The sequence below is a fragment of the Columba livia genome, chromosome 18, assembly GCF_036013475.1.
Source record: "Columba livia isolate bColLiv1 breed racing homer chromosome 18, bColLiv1.pat.W.v2, whole genome shotgun sequence".
Taxonomy (NCBI): domain Eukaryota; kingdom Metazoa; phylum Chordata; class Aves; order Columbiformes; family Columbidae; genus Columba; species Columba livia.
The window spans coordinates 3,072,149-3,088,803 of NC_088619.1; the positions used below are offsets into that span (position 1 = coordinate 3,072,149).

A 16,655-nucleotide genomic window follows, 5' to 3' on the forward strand; every position below is an offset into this window, starting at 1 on the left:
GAGTGAGGATGAATACAATAGCTGAATATGTGGCAAAAGGTTTTGGGCCAGATGCAGGGAACAGGTAGGGTGTAGCATGGCAGTGAGAAGGGGAAAAGGTTGAAGGGGCTCTACTGGAACCAGGGAAGAACTTTTGCCTGTATGATGAAGAGTTCAGATATGTGGTTTGTAGATCAGGATGTCTGTCCAACCTGCACCCAGGCAACTTCTCACCTTTTCATTGAAGACAGCTTGCATAAGCTGGACTTTCCACAGCAGCAAGATGTAAGGCAGAGTAAATTAGCCATCCCGACACCTCACCCACACACAGGTAGCGTTAGAGCTTACCCATGTACAGTAAATTGGAGGTGGAGTAAGCCCTAGTGTGACACTGTTATACAACACAAGAGTGCTGTGCACAGCTTTGGCAACCCAGTCACCTCTAATGCTGGAATACAGGTGACATAAACAAGCACACGATCAAAGCTTCGCTGCTTGGCACAGCCTGGGGCACCTGCCAAAAGGGGCACAGCTGGGGGCTTGTGACACATGGCCCTGGGCCAGCAGGTGCCACTGGACCCTGTGTCACTGAGCCGATGCATTTAGGGAAAAGTTTCCCTTATTGATTTTACTGTAAAATGTCACCAGGTTATGGCTGTCCTTACCAAGCAGTTCAGGCTTCTTATTGGAGAGGATCTGGTAGAAGATGTGGTAGCTTCTCTCAGCCTTCAGCTGGAAAGTAACTCTTGACTTTTCGAGTAAGTCTGTAATACGTATGTACACAGACATTTTTCAAGCTCTTCTTTACAGTAAAGCAGTAAGCCCCCCTCCTTTACTCACAGGTCTCAATGTCACCAGAGGCCAGTTTTCCAGAGGTACCAAAATGAATACGGATGAATTTACCCTGGCGAGCAGACAAAAGGTAGTGGTCAGTGCAGCATTCTCAGGGCAACATGCCTGACTGTTTTTCTCTCTTGAATCTCAGTGGCAGCAACTCCAAATCAGTCTGAACTATCTTAGATATTCAAAGATTGATAAAGGGGAGCAGTTTGTTGCAGGCCCACACAGCTATGAGCATGAAACAGCTGTAAACACAGCAGCATCTGACAAACAACCAAGAAAACATTTCTCCCAGCTCAAGGGCCCTCAGTTGCAGGTAACAAGCAGGCAAACAGGATTAGAAATGCAGCAGGGCAGAGAAATACGACTCACAAAGCGCGAGGAGTTGTCATTTCTCACGGTCTTGGCATTCCCGAAGGCCTCCAGCAGTGGGTTAGCGCTTATGATTTGATCCTCGAGCGTTCCCTGTGAGAATATTTGAACCATTATTGAAAAACACCATGGGCTATGTGGTAGGAAAAAGCTACTATATTGTGGCTTGCCTGAGGACATGTGCAGCCATGTGCCCTTCATTTCAGTTGTACAGTATTGCTGCAGCATGTCCTCAACTACAGCGCCATGAACCAGCACTGTGTGTAAATGGTGAATAAATAATTTTTCTCATATTTGGACTTTCTCCCGTGGTCAGAGCTCTCATCTCTCAGCCACTTGGACAGTCTAGTCCACGTGAAGTAACTGGAGCTTAGGAAGAATCCTGGACACTGACCTCCCAGACCTGGTGTCAGTCCAGATAAAGCTACATCTGGGCAGTGACAGTGGCAGCTCTGGTGGCTTGTATCTTTGTGGTCCTAACTGCATATCAGCCCTGGCCTTACTGCCTTCTGAGAGAGTGGCTGAAGCTAGTCAAAGATATTCCACATTTTGAGGTGAATGTTTGTCACTAGTGCTGTCCCCAGCCGCCAGCTGGCGACACCCTGAACTGCCCTTGTGCCAAGCCTTTCTTCCTCACACCTTCATGCAGGACCCCTTCTTCTTGGCCAGGTCCCCACTCGCTGCAATTGTGGCAAAGTACTGGATGACCCGCTTCGTGTTCACAGTCTTCCCTGCGCCGGATTCTCCACTGATGAAAGAAAGCACAGAATGAAGAATTATCTGCCCATTTTTTTGTTGGAGACAAAGTTCAAAGTGACAGATGCACTTACGTGATGAGGATAGACTGATTTTCACGATCTGTCAAAGGGAAAAATAGCTGCAGTCAGAGAAGCTGTAGGGAAAAGTGCTGGTTCTCAAGTAACCCAAGACCTGGAAACCATTGAAGGGAAAAGAAACAAAGTATCTGCCAGCAAAACTGCAAAGACACACGGTCTTTTCCTCCTCTCCTCTTCTCCTCCCCGCACTCCACGTCTTGTCTTCTCTCCTTCACCTTTGCTCCATCCTGCACTCTGCCCTTTGCTTCTGTCTTCATCACTCTTTACTTTTATTACTCTTTAATACAGGGCAAGACTTGATTCAAACTAAAAGCATGTATTTTGGTGAAAATATTTCTTCTATCTCTGTTCTGGACCTACCTGCAGTTGCTTGAAGCCACATGCTGATGTGCTGACTGGGGACTTCCCAGATACTGTGTCCTACCTAACTGCCACCTCCTTTTGCAGTGGTTCCTGGTATGCTGCTTAGCTTAGTACTTAGACCAGAAATACAGAAAAATGTGCAGTACAACAATAAAAACCTGTTCTAAGAGACAGGGAAAACTGTCTGGAGCTGGTTTTGCATCACACATCTAATTCCAAAGTACAATAGCCGGAGCTCAAGCAGATAATCTGCAACATGACACAGAACAAGGAACTGGGGCAATATGCTGTATAAGATGGTAAAGGCAACTGAGCCCATGGCAAATAAGAAATGGCAAAAGCAGTGTTTCTGACACTTTTTTTTCTGAATCTGGTCAAAACAGAAAAGCTCACCAGTCAGCATGAACTGATAGGCGTTGTCAGAGATGGAGAAGATGTGTGGAGGGACCTCCTGGCGCTTCTTGCCTCGGTAGGCCAACACCACCTCCGGGTTGTACACCGGCAGCCACTTGTAGGGGTTGACGGTGACACAGAAGAGACCCGAGTAGGTCTTCAGAAAAAAACCAAACAAAACAGAAGAGTCACCAAGGTCCATCTCCTGGCAGCTGGATTTTCTCCTTTGCCGCAAGACGGGACTTACATAGATCATCCAGGAAGTGTAGCGGTCCTTGAGGTTGTAGAGGACGGCAGGTTCGTGCAGGTGGGTCAACATGGCTACATCCTCAATTCTGTCAAACTTAGGTGGGTTCATGGCATATACATCATCAGGTTTGACAGTTACTGTCTATAAATCAGAAAGAAACAGTTAAGTTTGATTCAGCAACTCTTGATGCTTCTTCCATGTGCACACACAGAGACAAGCACAGAGAAGTAATAAGATCTGTAAGGCTGCTCTAATACAGATCTTTCTTTCTGTTTAACTGTGCAAAACAAGACATGGTTATTACAGCCCAGACACTGCTGCCAGCCAGGAACTTCACAACACTGGCAAATTTACAGGATATAAATTTACTGTCCTGGAATTGCTACAACCACACAGACAGAATTTCTGCTGGACCAGATCTTTCTACCCATTATTGCTGCTGATGAAGTTCAAGTTGCTGCTGCTCACAGCTGCAATGGCCAGGGGCACAGCTGCCAGCACATCTGCCTTCCAGCCTGCAGGACTCGAGCTGCGCAATGCCGGACAGACAGGACAGCAGGAGCACAAGATTCCTCAGCAGCAAATCCTCCCTTGGAACAGAGTTGTTTCACTCCCGCCTGTTGCCATTTCTAATCAAACAAAGGCTCTTGTCCTATTAAACAGCTCCGTCTACTGGGCTCACAGTCCTGTCGCACAGCCCGTGGATACGTTCGGGGCCAGTGGCAGATGTGCAGCAAAGCAGATGTTGACAGATGGCAGCAGCTGATCATGGCCACATTGAACCAGGAAGGAGCTTGAAAATCCTGTTCTCGTTTCTCCAGATGGCTTTTCCCATTGCTTTGATTCGTTGCTTTTACACTGTAATTGCTGCTGCCAGGGGCTGGTCCAAGCTGACTACTCCTGTCCCAGGAGGAAATAGCATTACTGCAATCATATTTGATTCAGAAAGATTGAACACCATTCCCAAGCTCAGATCCTGACTAGTAGAATTATCTCGGGCTTCTTTCGACAAAGCAAGAACTACAGGCACTGTTTTCAAAAGCCACTTTGTGATCTGTGTCCCTAAATACCTTCTTAAAGAGCTCCAACTCTTGAACAATTAGGATACACAGAAAGTCTCTGTACAGAATAAGAGATTGTGCATTAACTGCTACTCACAAGACATAGCTGGGAGTTACTACAGAAGTTTCTAACATACTGCAAGTTTGATGCTCAGAAGAAGGCAGGAAGCTCTAGAATATTATGAATTATTAGAAAATAAAGGGAGAAGAGAGTGTTACGTAGGATGTGTCTGTCGGTTTATTCAAACCTTCATTACTGATCACGCCTCTTAGAAAGGACATAGTTGTACTAGAGCTGACCCAGAGAAGAGAAACAAAGATGGTCACAGGTATGAAACAACTTTTCTATGAGGAGGGCATAACCTGGTAGGGATTTGGGGGGGAAAAAGAGATACTTTTGAAGTTTGCAAAGTCAAGAATGGCAGAGACCACCATGGCTAGAGCAAGGACTAATTATTCACTTTTTCTCCTTGTGAAAAAATAAGAAAAAATTACCAGGCTGCATATTGCAGAAACAGGAAGCACTTTACATATACTCTAATTTTAAACTGTGGAAATCTTTCCCACAGGACACTACAGAGGCAGAAAATGCAAATGGATCCGAAACACCAGCCCCAGGAAAGCAGGTCCTTGTGCACAGTAGCCTGCAAAGCCCCGGCTCAGCCACATACCCCTGACTGCGCTGGGCTGGGGGTGACCCAGCCGTGACTGCTTTATTCTTTATTTGCTTTATTCTTAAAAAATCTGGTAGTGTCTGCTGTCAAGATGCTGCTTGAGGCAGTTCTTGAGGCTGCTGCAGTTATTCTTACAGAAGTTACCAGGGCACAAGTTGTTAAGACATTTCAGTGTTTTTGCAAGATTAACACCTTGGAGGCTCCTGTAGGAAACTGTTTGCAGCCAGTGACACTGATAACAATTTCACGTGCAAAGAGGACTTTCAAAAGAAGTGCCTGCTTTGCTACCAGTAAAGGAAGGAATTTATTGGTGGATATGACAGTGTTAGACGACAAAAGGTTAAAAGCAGAGGTAGAGGAATGGTAAGGCTGGCAAGGCTATAACACGGCCTCTTTCAGAGCATTGCATGATCATTAAAGCCTAAACCAAGAATAATTATCCAACAGATGTCTTCATCCCAACATCCAGAGCAATACCTTCCTCTGCAAGCTGTGCTGGTCCCAGTCAGAGGGCAAGGCTGGGCAGGGCAGATTTCTAGTCTAGTCTCATGCTTTCTGTGCTCCTTGCCCTCCCCAGCAGGCGGCCTGAGCCCTCAGTGGGGCAGGGAGAAAGGCCAGGAGAACGCACTTACTCTGCCATCCTCTGTCTCAACAGTTATCTTCCCATCCTGGGCAGCCTTGATCTTCCCTTTGGTGTACTCCACCTCAGGATCAGCCACAAAGCAGCAGGTCTTGGCATCAAATGGCTGGTTCTGGGCTTCTGTTCTCTCCTTCTCTGATTTGCGCAGGTATGGTGCAGCCTCACCAAAAATCTCCATGGCAGCGTCTCTGCTCATGGCTGAAGCTGAAAGACAGACCCTGCTGTGGTCCCTGCAGCTGGGCAGAGTGGAGGTGGACATCAACCAGCCCTCCCGAGCTGGGTGCTCTGAGAGCGGGTACCCAAACACCCTTCCCATCTCTTGAACGTGTGCCATGAGGGCTTGGGCGAGGTATTTGTCTTTCAAAGCTGGAATGTACAAAAGCAAGGAAGAAAAGCTGCCACCTTCCATGGCCCCAGGGAAGGGGGATCCCAGCCTGAAGGAGCAGGAGGGCTCCCTGGGCAACGGGGTCCCTTGGCAACGGGGAGGGATTTCTGAAGGATTCACATAGTTCTTAGTAAGGCTGAAGCCCTGAAGTATTTTTTCTTCCAGTTCTCCTCTTCATTCATGATTTCCCCCACCCGCTTCCCACATGGAGCCTGTCCTGTCCTCTGGTAGGCAGCAACACACAGGTGCCGTAGGACCTGCTCATGCACAGGGGAGAACAGGAACCTGCCCACAGCGAGTGCAAGGGAAGAGCCAGCTCACGCTGGACTGGGCAAGATACTAGTTTTCATGCCTTAAATTCTCACCTCAACAATCAGTTGACAGAAAGAAGGAAGAGGCTGACATCTCCAGTATCTGGAAGAGAAAGAGTGAAAGGTCAGACTCCAGCTCAGCTACGGCCTCTCCAAAGGTCTGATACTTCTCACCTATTGTGAGCAATCACTGCAGCTGAGGACCAGCAAAGTAAACTGCAGACACCAGTCCTTCCCTACCCAAGGAACAGCCCAGTGAGGAACCAACAGCAGATCTCCCCCCACAGTGCTGCAGCCTTGCAAGGCTCCAAGCCCCGTGGCAGGAGCCCTCCGCCCCTCTGCCAGTCAGTCACCACACGGCCAAGGGACCAGGAGCCACCAGCAAGGGCTTTCTCCCTGACAGCTTTTATAGGCTCAGCCCCCTCCCTTAGCTCGGCCTCTTCCCTATATTTGGAAGGAAGGGATCGACATTCCTGCCTGCTCACCAATTCACGTTCATTTTCTGCCATATACAGTATGTAAAGAAAGAAGATGCTCTTTTTTCCCATTTTAGTAACTTCAGGACCTAACTGTGGTTTGTAGACTCTTTGTCATGAGAATTTCCTCTACTGTGAACATGCTCTCCTGACAGCTACGACCACGGTCAGCACCTCACTCATACTTGCTCTCACCTACATGTCAGAGAAATACTAGTCCAGAAGGTGCTGGAAGAAGCTGCTGCTCACAGATCCCTGGGCAGAGCTGCACAGGGCAAGGGAACGCAAAACAGCCACCCGTGGGGTGGAGGGCAAGGCCACGGGAAGAGAAAAAGGTGACGAGGATTCATGTAGGATTGGTTATGGCAATTCTTGTGACTTCTGATCACTGTAGGGGTCAGGGAGGACAGGAGGAGAGGCTGCGACTGAAGTATGATGTGACAAACCATGGCAAAATAGAGGCTAATCAGAAAGGACAACATCCAAATCTAGCCAGAGGTAGACATTTTATGAATGTCAAACCCTGAATATGCTAGAGAAATTCAGCTTCAAATACCGCTATGGCTGCCTAGGATGTTCACTACCCTTGCTGCCAAAAGGAGCTGCAGAAGCCATGTCACGTCGTGCTGTCAGGTTCGTACACACAGCTGATTGCAATTCCCAGGTGAGGATATTGGTAATGGGACAGAGCAGCCCCCAAAATGCCAGATACCAGCCACCCTTGCACACCAGTGAGGACGGTGCAGCTCTGCTCGATCCTGAGCACTGGTGACCCAGAGCACCACCTTTACGTGAGTCCCTGGGCTGTAGGCTTGGCCGTGCTTTCGGAAAGGCAGCGCGGCGTCTGAGGAGCAGCAGCCTGTACAAGGATACGCTGCACCAATGCAGCTCTTGCTTGGGTAACACAGACCAAGGCCCGGCAGCAGGACATGGCCAGCATAGTCTCTGACACCCATCTCCCTTCCCCAGAGCAGGGCTGTGCCACAGATATCCAGCACCATGTTACCAAACCATCACGCAAGCCACTTGTAGCCTGTGTGTGTGCCCTGAGAAGCACAGGAAACCAGTGGGAATTAGCACGGAGGAAAAATAAGAATGTAAAATTCTCCAGCTCTGCAGGAGAGGTTGGAACCAGGCAGGACCTGGAGCTGAGCTCTCCCATCTCAGGGCAAAGGACCATGCTCAGCACAGCCACACTCCTGCTGGGTTACTCTCTGGGCCAATAACCTATGTCCTTGGTCACATATTTTCAACGAGATATTATAAAACCCTCACTGACTCTTGCAAAGATGATTTGTAAATTCTTGCTAAAGGGGTATGAACTCCCTTCACATGGGCTTTGAAGGGAGGCCTCCCAGTCCCAAGTGATCTGTTTGGCTGGTACAGAGCAGACAGGCAATGGCTGCAAACGCAGCTCACCTGGCAGGAGCAATGGGATCCTTCACACCTGTGCAGATAGAGGCAGCTCCTGGTGCATGAGTGGAAGAGCATCCTCTGCTCTGAGTCATCCCACTTGTTTTGGTCATCTTCTATCATTTCAGTATCACCCACTCACCCTTCACGTAGACACCCATCCAAGGCTGCAGCACCAGCTTTCCCTTACCAGAATGAAACCTCCATGACCTGTGGGAAGCCAGAAGCCTCCCCAAGTAGCTGCTGTCACCACCTAAAGCACCAGCCCCAGCTGGAGCATCTGTGGCACCAGCGGCTGTGGTGTGGAGGACATTACCTCATCCTCAGACACAGTGCCTGGCCCTGCTGGTGTTTGCCCAAGGAAAGCTGACCCTCTGGTCTTGCAGGAGCGTCATTGTCACTGGTGTTTTGACAAACATGTTCCATGTTGCCCTTAATTTCATTTAAGGGCACTAAAAATGGACACCACAGCCACATATCTCATGAACCATGAATTCCTAGAATCCCCCTAAGCCTGGAGGATGAGGGAAAGCTTTTTTTAGCAAGCATCTCCTGTGATCAGCCCTTTGAACTCAGCACAGCGGATGTACTGTCTGCAAAAAGCCGAGATGCACCACACCAACTATCAGCTTTGTCCTGACACTGACCTGTCCGTGTGATTCGGGCAGGGCCTGTCCTGCTTCCAGCCGTGACCAGGAGCACGCGGACGGACCCTGCTCCCCACAGCCAGCTGGAGGATCAGAGCACAGAGTACACACAGGCAGCCAGAGCCCCTCTCCCTGCTTTCCCTCACTGGTGCCCAGCTGGGACAGAGTGCAGGAAAACAATTAGCAGTGAGCAGTGACCCACAGGTATCCAGCCAGGCACAGGCATCCGCTGAGCGCCACACCAGAACATATTGGACTGTTTAAACCCATTTGCACACAGCCATTGTCCCAAATGCTATAAATCAGGGCCATCCGGTTTACCCACAAACTGTGGTATCATTTCACACTCTCCCCAGCCCAGCAAGGGTGGGTAGCTAAAAGTGATTATGATCTGTGAACTACACAACTAGCTACAACAGCCATTGCTATTACATACCCGCTATTTGAAAAGGCTCCACTTCTAACAGAAGTCACATTCTATTTCTTGCAATTCTCCATCATTATAGGAAAACATTTCTCAATATAATAATTGCTGTAAAATCTTATTAGAAAGCAGCCTGGAGCAAGGGTTGAGATATAAAAATGCACCTGTTACACTGCAAAGCAGGAAAGGCAAGAGGCTCGGGGAGTGCAGGTGAATCTGCACATCTAGATGTTTTGGTTTGGTTTTGGTTTTTTGCCTTTGGTCTTAAAAACATGCATCAGATTTTTCTGGCTCAGATAAGTGTACAAACCTTTCTATCTTTAGACCTGTCTGTGCCTTGGAGCCTTTGAAAGTTTGACAAGCTATATGAATAGAAATGACAGACCTTCATGCAAATGAAAATTACAAAGTGCCGTGATAGATCTAAAACTTAAATCTCTTTTTGCAAACAACACTGGGAGTAGAATGAGTGGGACACTGCAGGTCTTTCAATCAAGGAAATTCCAAGCATATTCAGGGTTTGACATTCATGAAATGTCCACCCCGGCTAGATTTGGATGTTGTCCTTTCTGGGTCCTCCATTTCAGAGTGAAAGGGACTTGAGCTAAAGCTCCTTGTGCTGTGCAGGGGACTGTTAAGCACCTCAGAAAGGCAATTCACAACCCCTGTTTGCTAAAGGGGATCTGCTTAGCCTGAGCTGAGTGATGGGGCTAAGCACCCAACCCTTCAGCATCAGTCCCACAGCCTGTCATGGACTTCAGAGAGCAGAGCCCCTCTGACCGCGCTGGCTCAGGTACCCCCAGCCAGGAAACAGGAGACCCAGGGGATCTCCAGTTGATATCTCTCACCTTCCCAGAAGAAGTGGAGACAGATGTTAAGACTCAGTGAGAGAAGCAGGGGCAGCAGAAGGAAACGTGGCTGCAGCTTGGAGGCTCCAGGTCTTGACTGGAAGACACCTTTCTACCAGTACCACGTCTGGTTTTTGGTCCTATTCCTGTAGAAAGATGTTTCTTATTGCACTCCCAGAGTTGAAGGACATCTCAACCGTTTCACCTAACCCCCAGGACTGTGTAGGATTAGTCTCCTGCCCACAAAGCCATGAGCTACAATGGGCTACACATAAGTGCCACCTCTGCACTTGTGTAGGATCCTGCTAGTCCTCGGGAAAACCCAAAGCTTCATGTGCTGGGGCTGAGTGATCCAAGGAAGATGAGCACAAGTCTTAGGCTTGCTGCTCTGAACCCATGTCATCGTGGTCCACCACATCTCAGTTTGAGCGTCTGCAGCCCGGAGCAAGGGTTTAACTGCACACGCATGTAAAGAGCAATGGCCCCATTTAGTAGACAATTGGTAATAAAATGCACTAAAAAATAATTTAAGAAATGCTGTGGAGCAAAGGGAGAGATCAGTCGGTGAGGAGGGATTTCTTACCTTCTCACAATCCTGTAACCAACGCATGACCTCTTGGGAGCCATTGTTCCTGAGAGCTGGGGCAGCAGGATGGAGAGCAGCTGTGGGACAAGTTCCAAGCTGCACCGTCCCTGCACCGTTGCACGGCATCCGGAGCAGCGCCGGCACAGCCCAACATCAGCAGGTCCATGTACACACCACCGGCGGGGATGGGACTACTGGGCCTTTCTAAAAGGAAGAGAAAGACTGGAGAGAGTTCAGAGGAAGGTGACAAAACTGGTGAGGGGCTGGAGCACAAGTGTGATGGGAGCGGTTGAGGGACCTGGGGGGTTCAGCTGGAGAACAGGAGCTGAGGGGAGACCTTCTGATCTCTGAACTGCCTGAAAGGAGCCTGGAGCCAGGGGGGTCACGCTCTGCTCCCCAGGAACAAGCAACGGGATGAGAGGAAACAGCCTCAAGTTGCGCCAGGGGAAATTCAGATTGGATATCATGGAAAGGGCTGTCGGGCACTGGAACAGGCTTCCCAGGGCAGTGGTGGAGTCACCATCCCCAGAGGGGTTGAACAAATGTAGTGACGGGGTTCTTAGGGACATGGGTTAGTGCTAGAGTCAGTTTATGGTTGGATTCAGTGATCTTGAGGGTCTCTTCCAACCAAAATGATTCTATGACATCCCAGAAAAGGATTAGATAAGTCCCAGGCCAGTGATATGCTGCTCCAGCTTCCCACAGGCTGAGGACAGTGAAACACTTTACTACCAAAACCTTCCCAGGGCAGTGCAGAAAGGCCACAGGGCACACATGTAGGTGCACATCTACTTGCAAACATCCCCGTGGAACAGCAGCTGCAGTTCTCTCTGTTGCTTCACGCTGCCGACAGCACCTGCAGACACAGAGCTGTGCTGAGGTGAAGGTCACCGGGGTGCTGTCACAGGGAGCTGCACTGCCTTGCAAGGCTCTCTAGTCCCGGTGTTGCCAGGGAGCTTTTATTACTGCCCTTCATTCAGATAAGGGCACTCATGGCTCAACATACCCCCACAAATTAAAGGTGGATTTACTGGTTGGTGTCTGTCTATTTTTGCACAAAGAACTTTGGGATAACAAGGAGGTTTTGTAAGCAGTAGCTGAGTAAGTTCCATGGCATGCTGAAGGAACCTACTTTATTAAACTAGTAATACACAGCTTAAAACATGGAATGAGCTGGCTCTTGCACAGAGACAGATGCCATCATTCCGCCCCAGGTCTCCCCAGCACAGATCCTCATCCTCCCAGGAACACACACAATCGATGCAGAGCTGCTGGAAGTCAGGGGCTAGATACTCCACAAGCAGCACAGCTTCCTTGAAAAAAACCATCCGCTTCTGTTTGAACCAAACCACATCTTTTAAATTCTTTTCTGGAGGGGAAACAGTTAGCTTTTCACTTTTTGTTTTAGGCCAACAAACCTTAGAGCAACCCAGTAAAACTGACCTGCTTATCAGTTCACATCAAATAGCAAGGGCTGTGGCCATTCCCCCCGTAGCACAGCCCAGAATTTGTGCTTCGCTAAGTGCACACGAGTGCCCCAAGGCTGAGCAGCTCCTGAGCAGCCCCAGCACACGCTGTCCTGCAGTTACAGCTCTTGGGTCTTCCCGGTGAGCACCCTACGCCAGCAGGATGGACTGGAATGTCTCAGGTGCAACTGGCAACCTTAGCGCACCGTGGCAGGCTGTTCACAGCCCTGACTTTGCAGCGTCCCTTATTTTACCTGACTGAAGATACATCCTGATTTGCAGCTAAGTGTTCAGTGTTCAGCCTTCAGTTTATCCTGTAGTTCACCAGAGAGCACGCGAGATCTCTCATTCATCCCACAGTCCTGGTTACGGGCTGATGGGTGCACATCACCATGCAGGGTCAGTGATTGGACCACACCAGTCTGACCATGTGAGAAAGGCTCAGAAAATGCAGATATCTGCAAAGTTACAGAAGAAAAGAAAAAAGACCTACAGTACCTCAAATCAGACATAGCCTTGACCTAAGACAGGGATGAGCCAAGAGACTCATCAACCCCTGGAAGCACAGATGGCCAGCAGCACCATCAGGAAGTGTTTGAATAGAAGTGGTTAAGGGAGTTGACTGATGTTTGCAGATCTGGAGCCTACCAGGACACTGTACCTTGCTTCCACACAGCAGAAACATCTGTTTTTCCCCCCTCATGTGAATTACTTCACCAGATGAGGAGTTTGTTTGGAGGCAGCAGGTAAATCCAGTGCTGTGGGAAATACCTGTCCTGGAATTGTCCTGGACAGTCCCTCCAGGCCACAGCAAGTTGCTCTGGTTGGGGACAGTCACGAATTATTAAGGACACGACCATCATTCTGATACACCACAGGACTGCAGCCAAAGCAGTGTGAACACATATGACCCAGGTAGTCCTCCCCTCGCAAGCACAAGGCACGGGCTGAAGCAGGACATATGCTCCAAAAGCACCTGGCCCTGTGCTGGGACACAGCTCAAGCTCAATTCAAGTGGAGAGACTGGCTGCTCAGCAGCTCCTTGTCACAGAATCATATTGGTTGGAATAGACCCTCAACATCATCAAGTCCAACCATAACCTAATTCTGGCACTAAACCATGTCCCAAAGAGCCTCATGTATATGTCTGTTCACCCCTCCAGGGATGGTGACTCCACCACTGCCCTGGGCAGCCTGTTCCAGTGCTTTACAACCCTTTAAGTGAAGAAATTTTTCCTAATATCCAATCTGAACCTTCCAAAACAAGCTGCTTTGAAATGACCACTGAGGAGCAGGCGTTGACTGGATCAGGCCAGGGAGCCACATCCTCTCTGCTGCATTCGCCTGCTCCGACCACAAGCTGCAGCGCACATGGTTTTGGAGCTGGGGAGCAGATAAATCCCTGTGTCACAGGCCATTTGATCCAGGTCAGTTCTGCTTAAGATCAAAATTGGAGTTGGACTGAGCCCACTTGGCTATCATGGCAGGCACAGCGAGTATTTTCACACTGGCAGTACACATGTGACAGAGCATGGAAAAATAAAACCTGATTTGGATTTTGCCCTGATGACTGTGGACTGATGCCCAGCCTGGCTCCCGCATCCTCCCAAGAGACACCAGCCAAGATAAGGTCTGGCTTTCCAGACAGGTTTCTTTTTTAAGTGCACAAGAAAAAAATACAATGAAGAGGGAAAATGAAAAAAAAAAACAGAAATGTGTTTGGAGCACATTTCTGGGCACAAAGAAGAGACAGTGACTGTGAACAGTCAGTGTGGATTTACTAAGAGGTAAAAAGGAGGTTGTAGCATGGAGGGTGTTGGTCTCTTCTCCCAAGTAGCAAGTGATAGGATGAGAGGAAATGGCCTGAAGTTGTGCCAGGGGAGGATCAGATTGGATATTAGGAAAAATTTCTTTATGGAAAGGGTTATAAAGCACGGTAACAGGCTGCCCAGGGCAGCAGTGGAGCCACCATCCCTGGAGAAGTCTAAAAGGCATGTAGATGAGGTTCTTAGGGACATGGGTTAGTGGCAGAGTTAGGTTACGGTTGGACTCGATGATCTTGAGGGTCTCTTTCAACCAAAAAGATTCTATGAAATCTCACCTGACCATCCTGATTGCCTTTCACGATAAAATGACCAGATATTTGAATGTGGGCAGAGAAGTGGGTGCTGCCTGGCCTCAGCTCCCAAAACTATCTGCCACAAGATTCTTGTGTCCAAGCCAGAAGTTTATGGTCTAGACAGATGAGCAACCAGATGGTTAAAGAACCTGGCTGGGCAATCAGAAGATAGCTGTTAGTAAGTCACATGCCCGGGTCAGTCCTGAGAGTTTTCCTGTTTAACACCTTTACCAATGACCTGGCAGAGGCAACAACACATGTGCTTATCAAGTTTGCAGATGGCAACATAGTGGGTGGAGCAGCTGGTACCTTCTAGGTCTGAGCTGCTACCCAGAGGGACTCAGGCTGGAGGGATGGGCTGACAGGAACCTCATGAAGTTCAACAAGGACTAATACAAAGTCCTGCACCAAAAACATTCTGGGAACAGACCGGCCAGGGGGCATTTTGGTGAGAAGAATCTGAGGTCAAGATGGTCAGGGGCCGGGAGCTGGTCATCACATACGGCACGAGGAGAGGCTGAGCGAACGGGGCAGTCTGGGAAGGAGAAGGCTTCAGGAGGACCAAACAGCAGCCCTCTAATACCTGTGAGGAGGTTAGCAAGAAGATGGAGTCAGGCTCTTCATCCTGGTGCACAGTGAAAGAACGAGAGTTGAAAGGCTGGTTGAAATGAGAAATTCAAACTGGATATAAAGAAAAAAAATGCTCTAGTGGGAAACAGTCTACATATATATATATATATAGTGTGTGTTTTTATATATATGCAATATAAAGAAATACAAGCCTGCTATGACAGCAGAGTCCTTGAGAAGTGCCAACAAAGGATACCATGTAGAAAAGTACAGCCACGGGAACATAAGACGTGGGGCAGAGACTTGGCCCTGGAGACTCCACAACCATAAACAATTCCTGAGTGGTCAAATAAACAAATACAGACCCGCAGGTGTCAGCCATGAAAACCAGTTTTGTCCAGAGACCAAGTATCCAATGCCTAAAAATGCACGAGAGATGTAACATGGAGTCACACAATGGAAAAAAGGGAGCATCTTGTGGTGCGACTGACTTCATTACAGTTTAGTTGCACAGATACGAGGGACGCAGACGGTGTGCAACAGCAATGTACCATTATCCAGCAATCCTTCAGGAACTGGAGTCAATTTTTCACTTCTTCTTTCCTGCTGCCAGTAACAACTGACAAGAACCTGCTTAAGATCACTGTGCCAAGCAACCCACCTGCCTGGCCCCTCTCATGATCTTCTTGCGCAAACATCTCCTTTATATCAGTTAAACCCAGTCCCTTAAAACCAGAGCATGCACGTGCCCCTTCTGGGCTCCCATCATATGCAAAACACCACCAGCACAGCAATTCAGGGGAAGACTGAAGGAAGCGGCCACGCTTTTACATGTGCTCCCCTGTGAAAAACTGAAAGGGCAATCAGAGACCCCAACCACGCCAGAGGCCTCAGTCCCAGGAGGATGTACGCGGCGCGGCAGGGCAGGATCCGCAATCCTGGCACATCAGTGAGCGCTGCTCTGGGAGATCCCCACCCCACCAAAAGGGACAGGTCCCCAGGCCAAGCCCTGTTCCTGGCAGAGGCCACAGTGTACATCCAACTCCAGCTACTCCTCTACGTCATGGTCAGTGAAGGAAAATGGGCTTTAAACAAATACACCCTTTCTCTCTCTCTCTCTCTTAGCCCAACAATCAACCTGCTGCATTTTTAGCTTTGAAATATTGGCCCTTTACCATTCTTTTTGGAAGACAGACTTAGCTGAAAAGTATTATGATTCTTTTCAGTCCCTAAAGATTCAAATTACAGTATTGAAATTCATATTTTCTCCACAGGGTATCTTAAGCACTTGGGTGTAATCAGGAGAAGCACAAATAGACTTTAAGGAAGAAAAAAAAAAAAAAACATTCTCCCAGATCAGCTGCTCCGTTTCTTAGTCACATTCCCACCAGGCTTTGTACATCAGTGTTTTCAAGAAACACCAAACAAAGAGGAATGGACTTTTTAATACGGAAGCAGCAAGACAGGCTGACCAAATTCTCCCTCCACCCATGAGGAAAATATTCTGATTATTTCTGACTTGTTCAAAAGGAAAAAAAAGTATTTCCCCAAAAGAAAATGAACTGGTGTGCAAGCACCTGGACAAGAAAGCGCAGAGTAAGAAGGTGCCAAGAGTCAGTACTGTAAGGAAACTTTTGAAAACAAATCACCTCCAGGATTGTGGGAGAAAATAAAAGGCAAGCAAAGGCTCTTTAGAAACAATGCTGACACTTGCAACCACTCCATGGAAATAACATTATTATTGCTAGGGTGACACGTATCATAGACACTAGTATTAGTGGTGACACCTTGGAATGGACACAGCCTCTAACTGACAGAACATCTGAAGTGTGACATTTCCTCTGGAAGCCACTCCTGTTGCCTACTGCTGTCAAGCCAGCACAAGAAGAAAAAAACTCCTACCTTCCTTTTCAGCTGTTTGAGTTCAAGTCTACTACGACACCTTTTAAAACTCCCACTGTAAACTGATACAGAAAAATCCTTGCTGACCCTTAAAAAAAAA

At 48.3% G+C, this 16,655-nt stretch overlaps 1 protein-coding gene across 4 annotated transcripts in view; it reads right to left on the bottom strand.

Moving 5' to 3' along the window:
• LOC102096636 (myosin-3) overlaps positions 1-13,058 on the bottom strand; it is a 32,777-nt gene extending 19,719 nt beyond the window's left edge. Inside the window, exons 1-11 of one of the 4 annotated variants that reach the window (XM_065034463.1) lie at positions 10,496-13,058; positions 9,913-10,058; positions 6,159-6,207; positions 5,401-5,612; positions 3,031-3,174; positions 2,784-2,940; positions 2,022-2,049; positions 1,831-1,939; positions 1,192-1,284; positions 820-883; positions 645-743 (exon numbers count right to left, since the gene is read on the bottom strand). In XM_065034463.1, the coding sequence (XP_064890535.1) occupies positions 645-743; positions 820-883; positions 1,192-1,284; positions 1,831-1,939; positions 2,022-2,049; positions 2,784-2,940; positions 3,031-3,174; positions 5,401-5,604 (898 nt within the window). In that variant the 5' untranslated portion in view covers positions 5,605-5,612; positions 6,159-6,207; positions 9,913-10,058; positions 10,496-13,058. Of the gene's footprint in view, positions 1-644; positions 744-819; positions 884-1,191; positions 1,285-1,830; positions 1,940-2,021; positions 2,050-2,783; positions 2,941-3,030; positions 3,175-5,400; positions 5,613-6,158; positions 6,208-6,278; positions 6,499-9,912; positions 10,059-10,495 lie in introns of those variants that run through there. The other 3 variants (XM_065034462.1, XM_065034461.1, XM_065034464.1) reach the window with 3 other exon arrangements.
• Between the last annotated feature and the right edge of the window lie 3,597 nt (positions 13,059-16,655).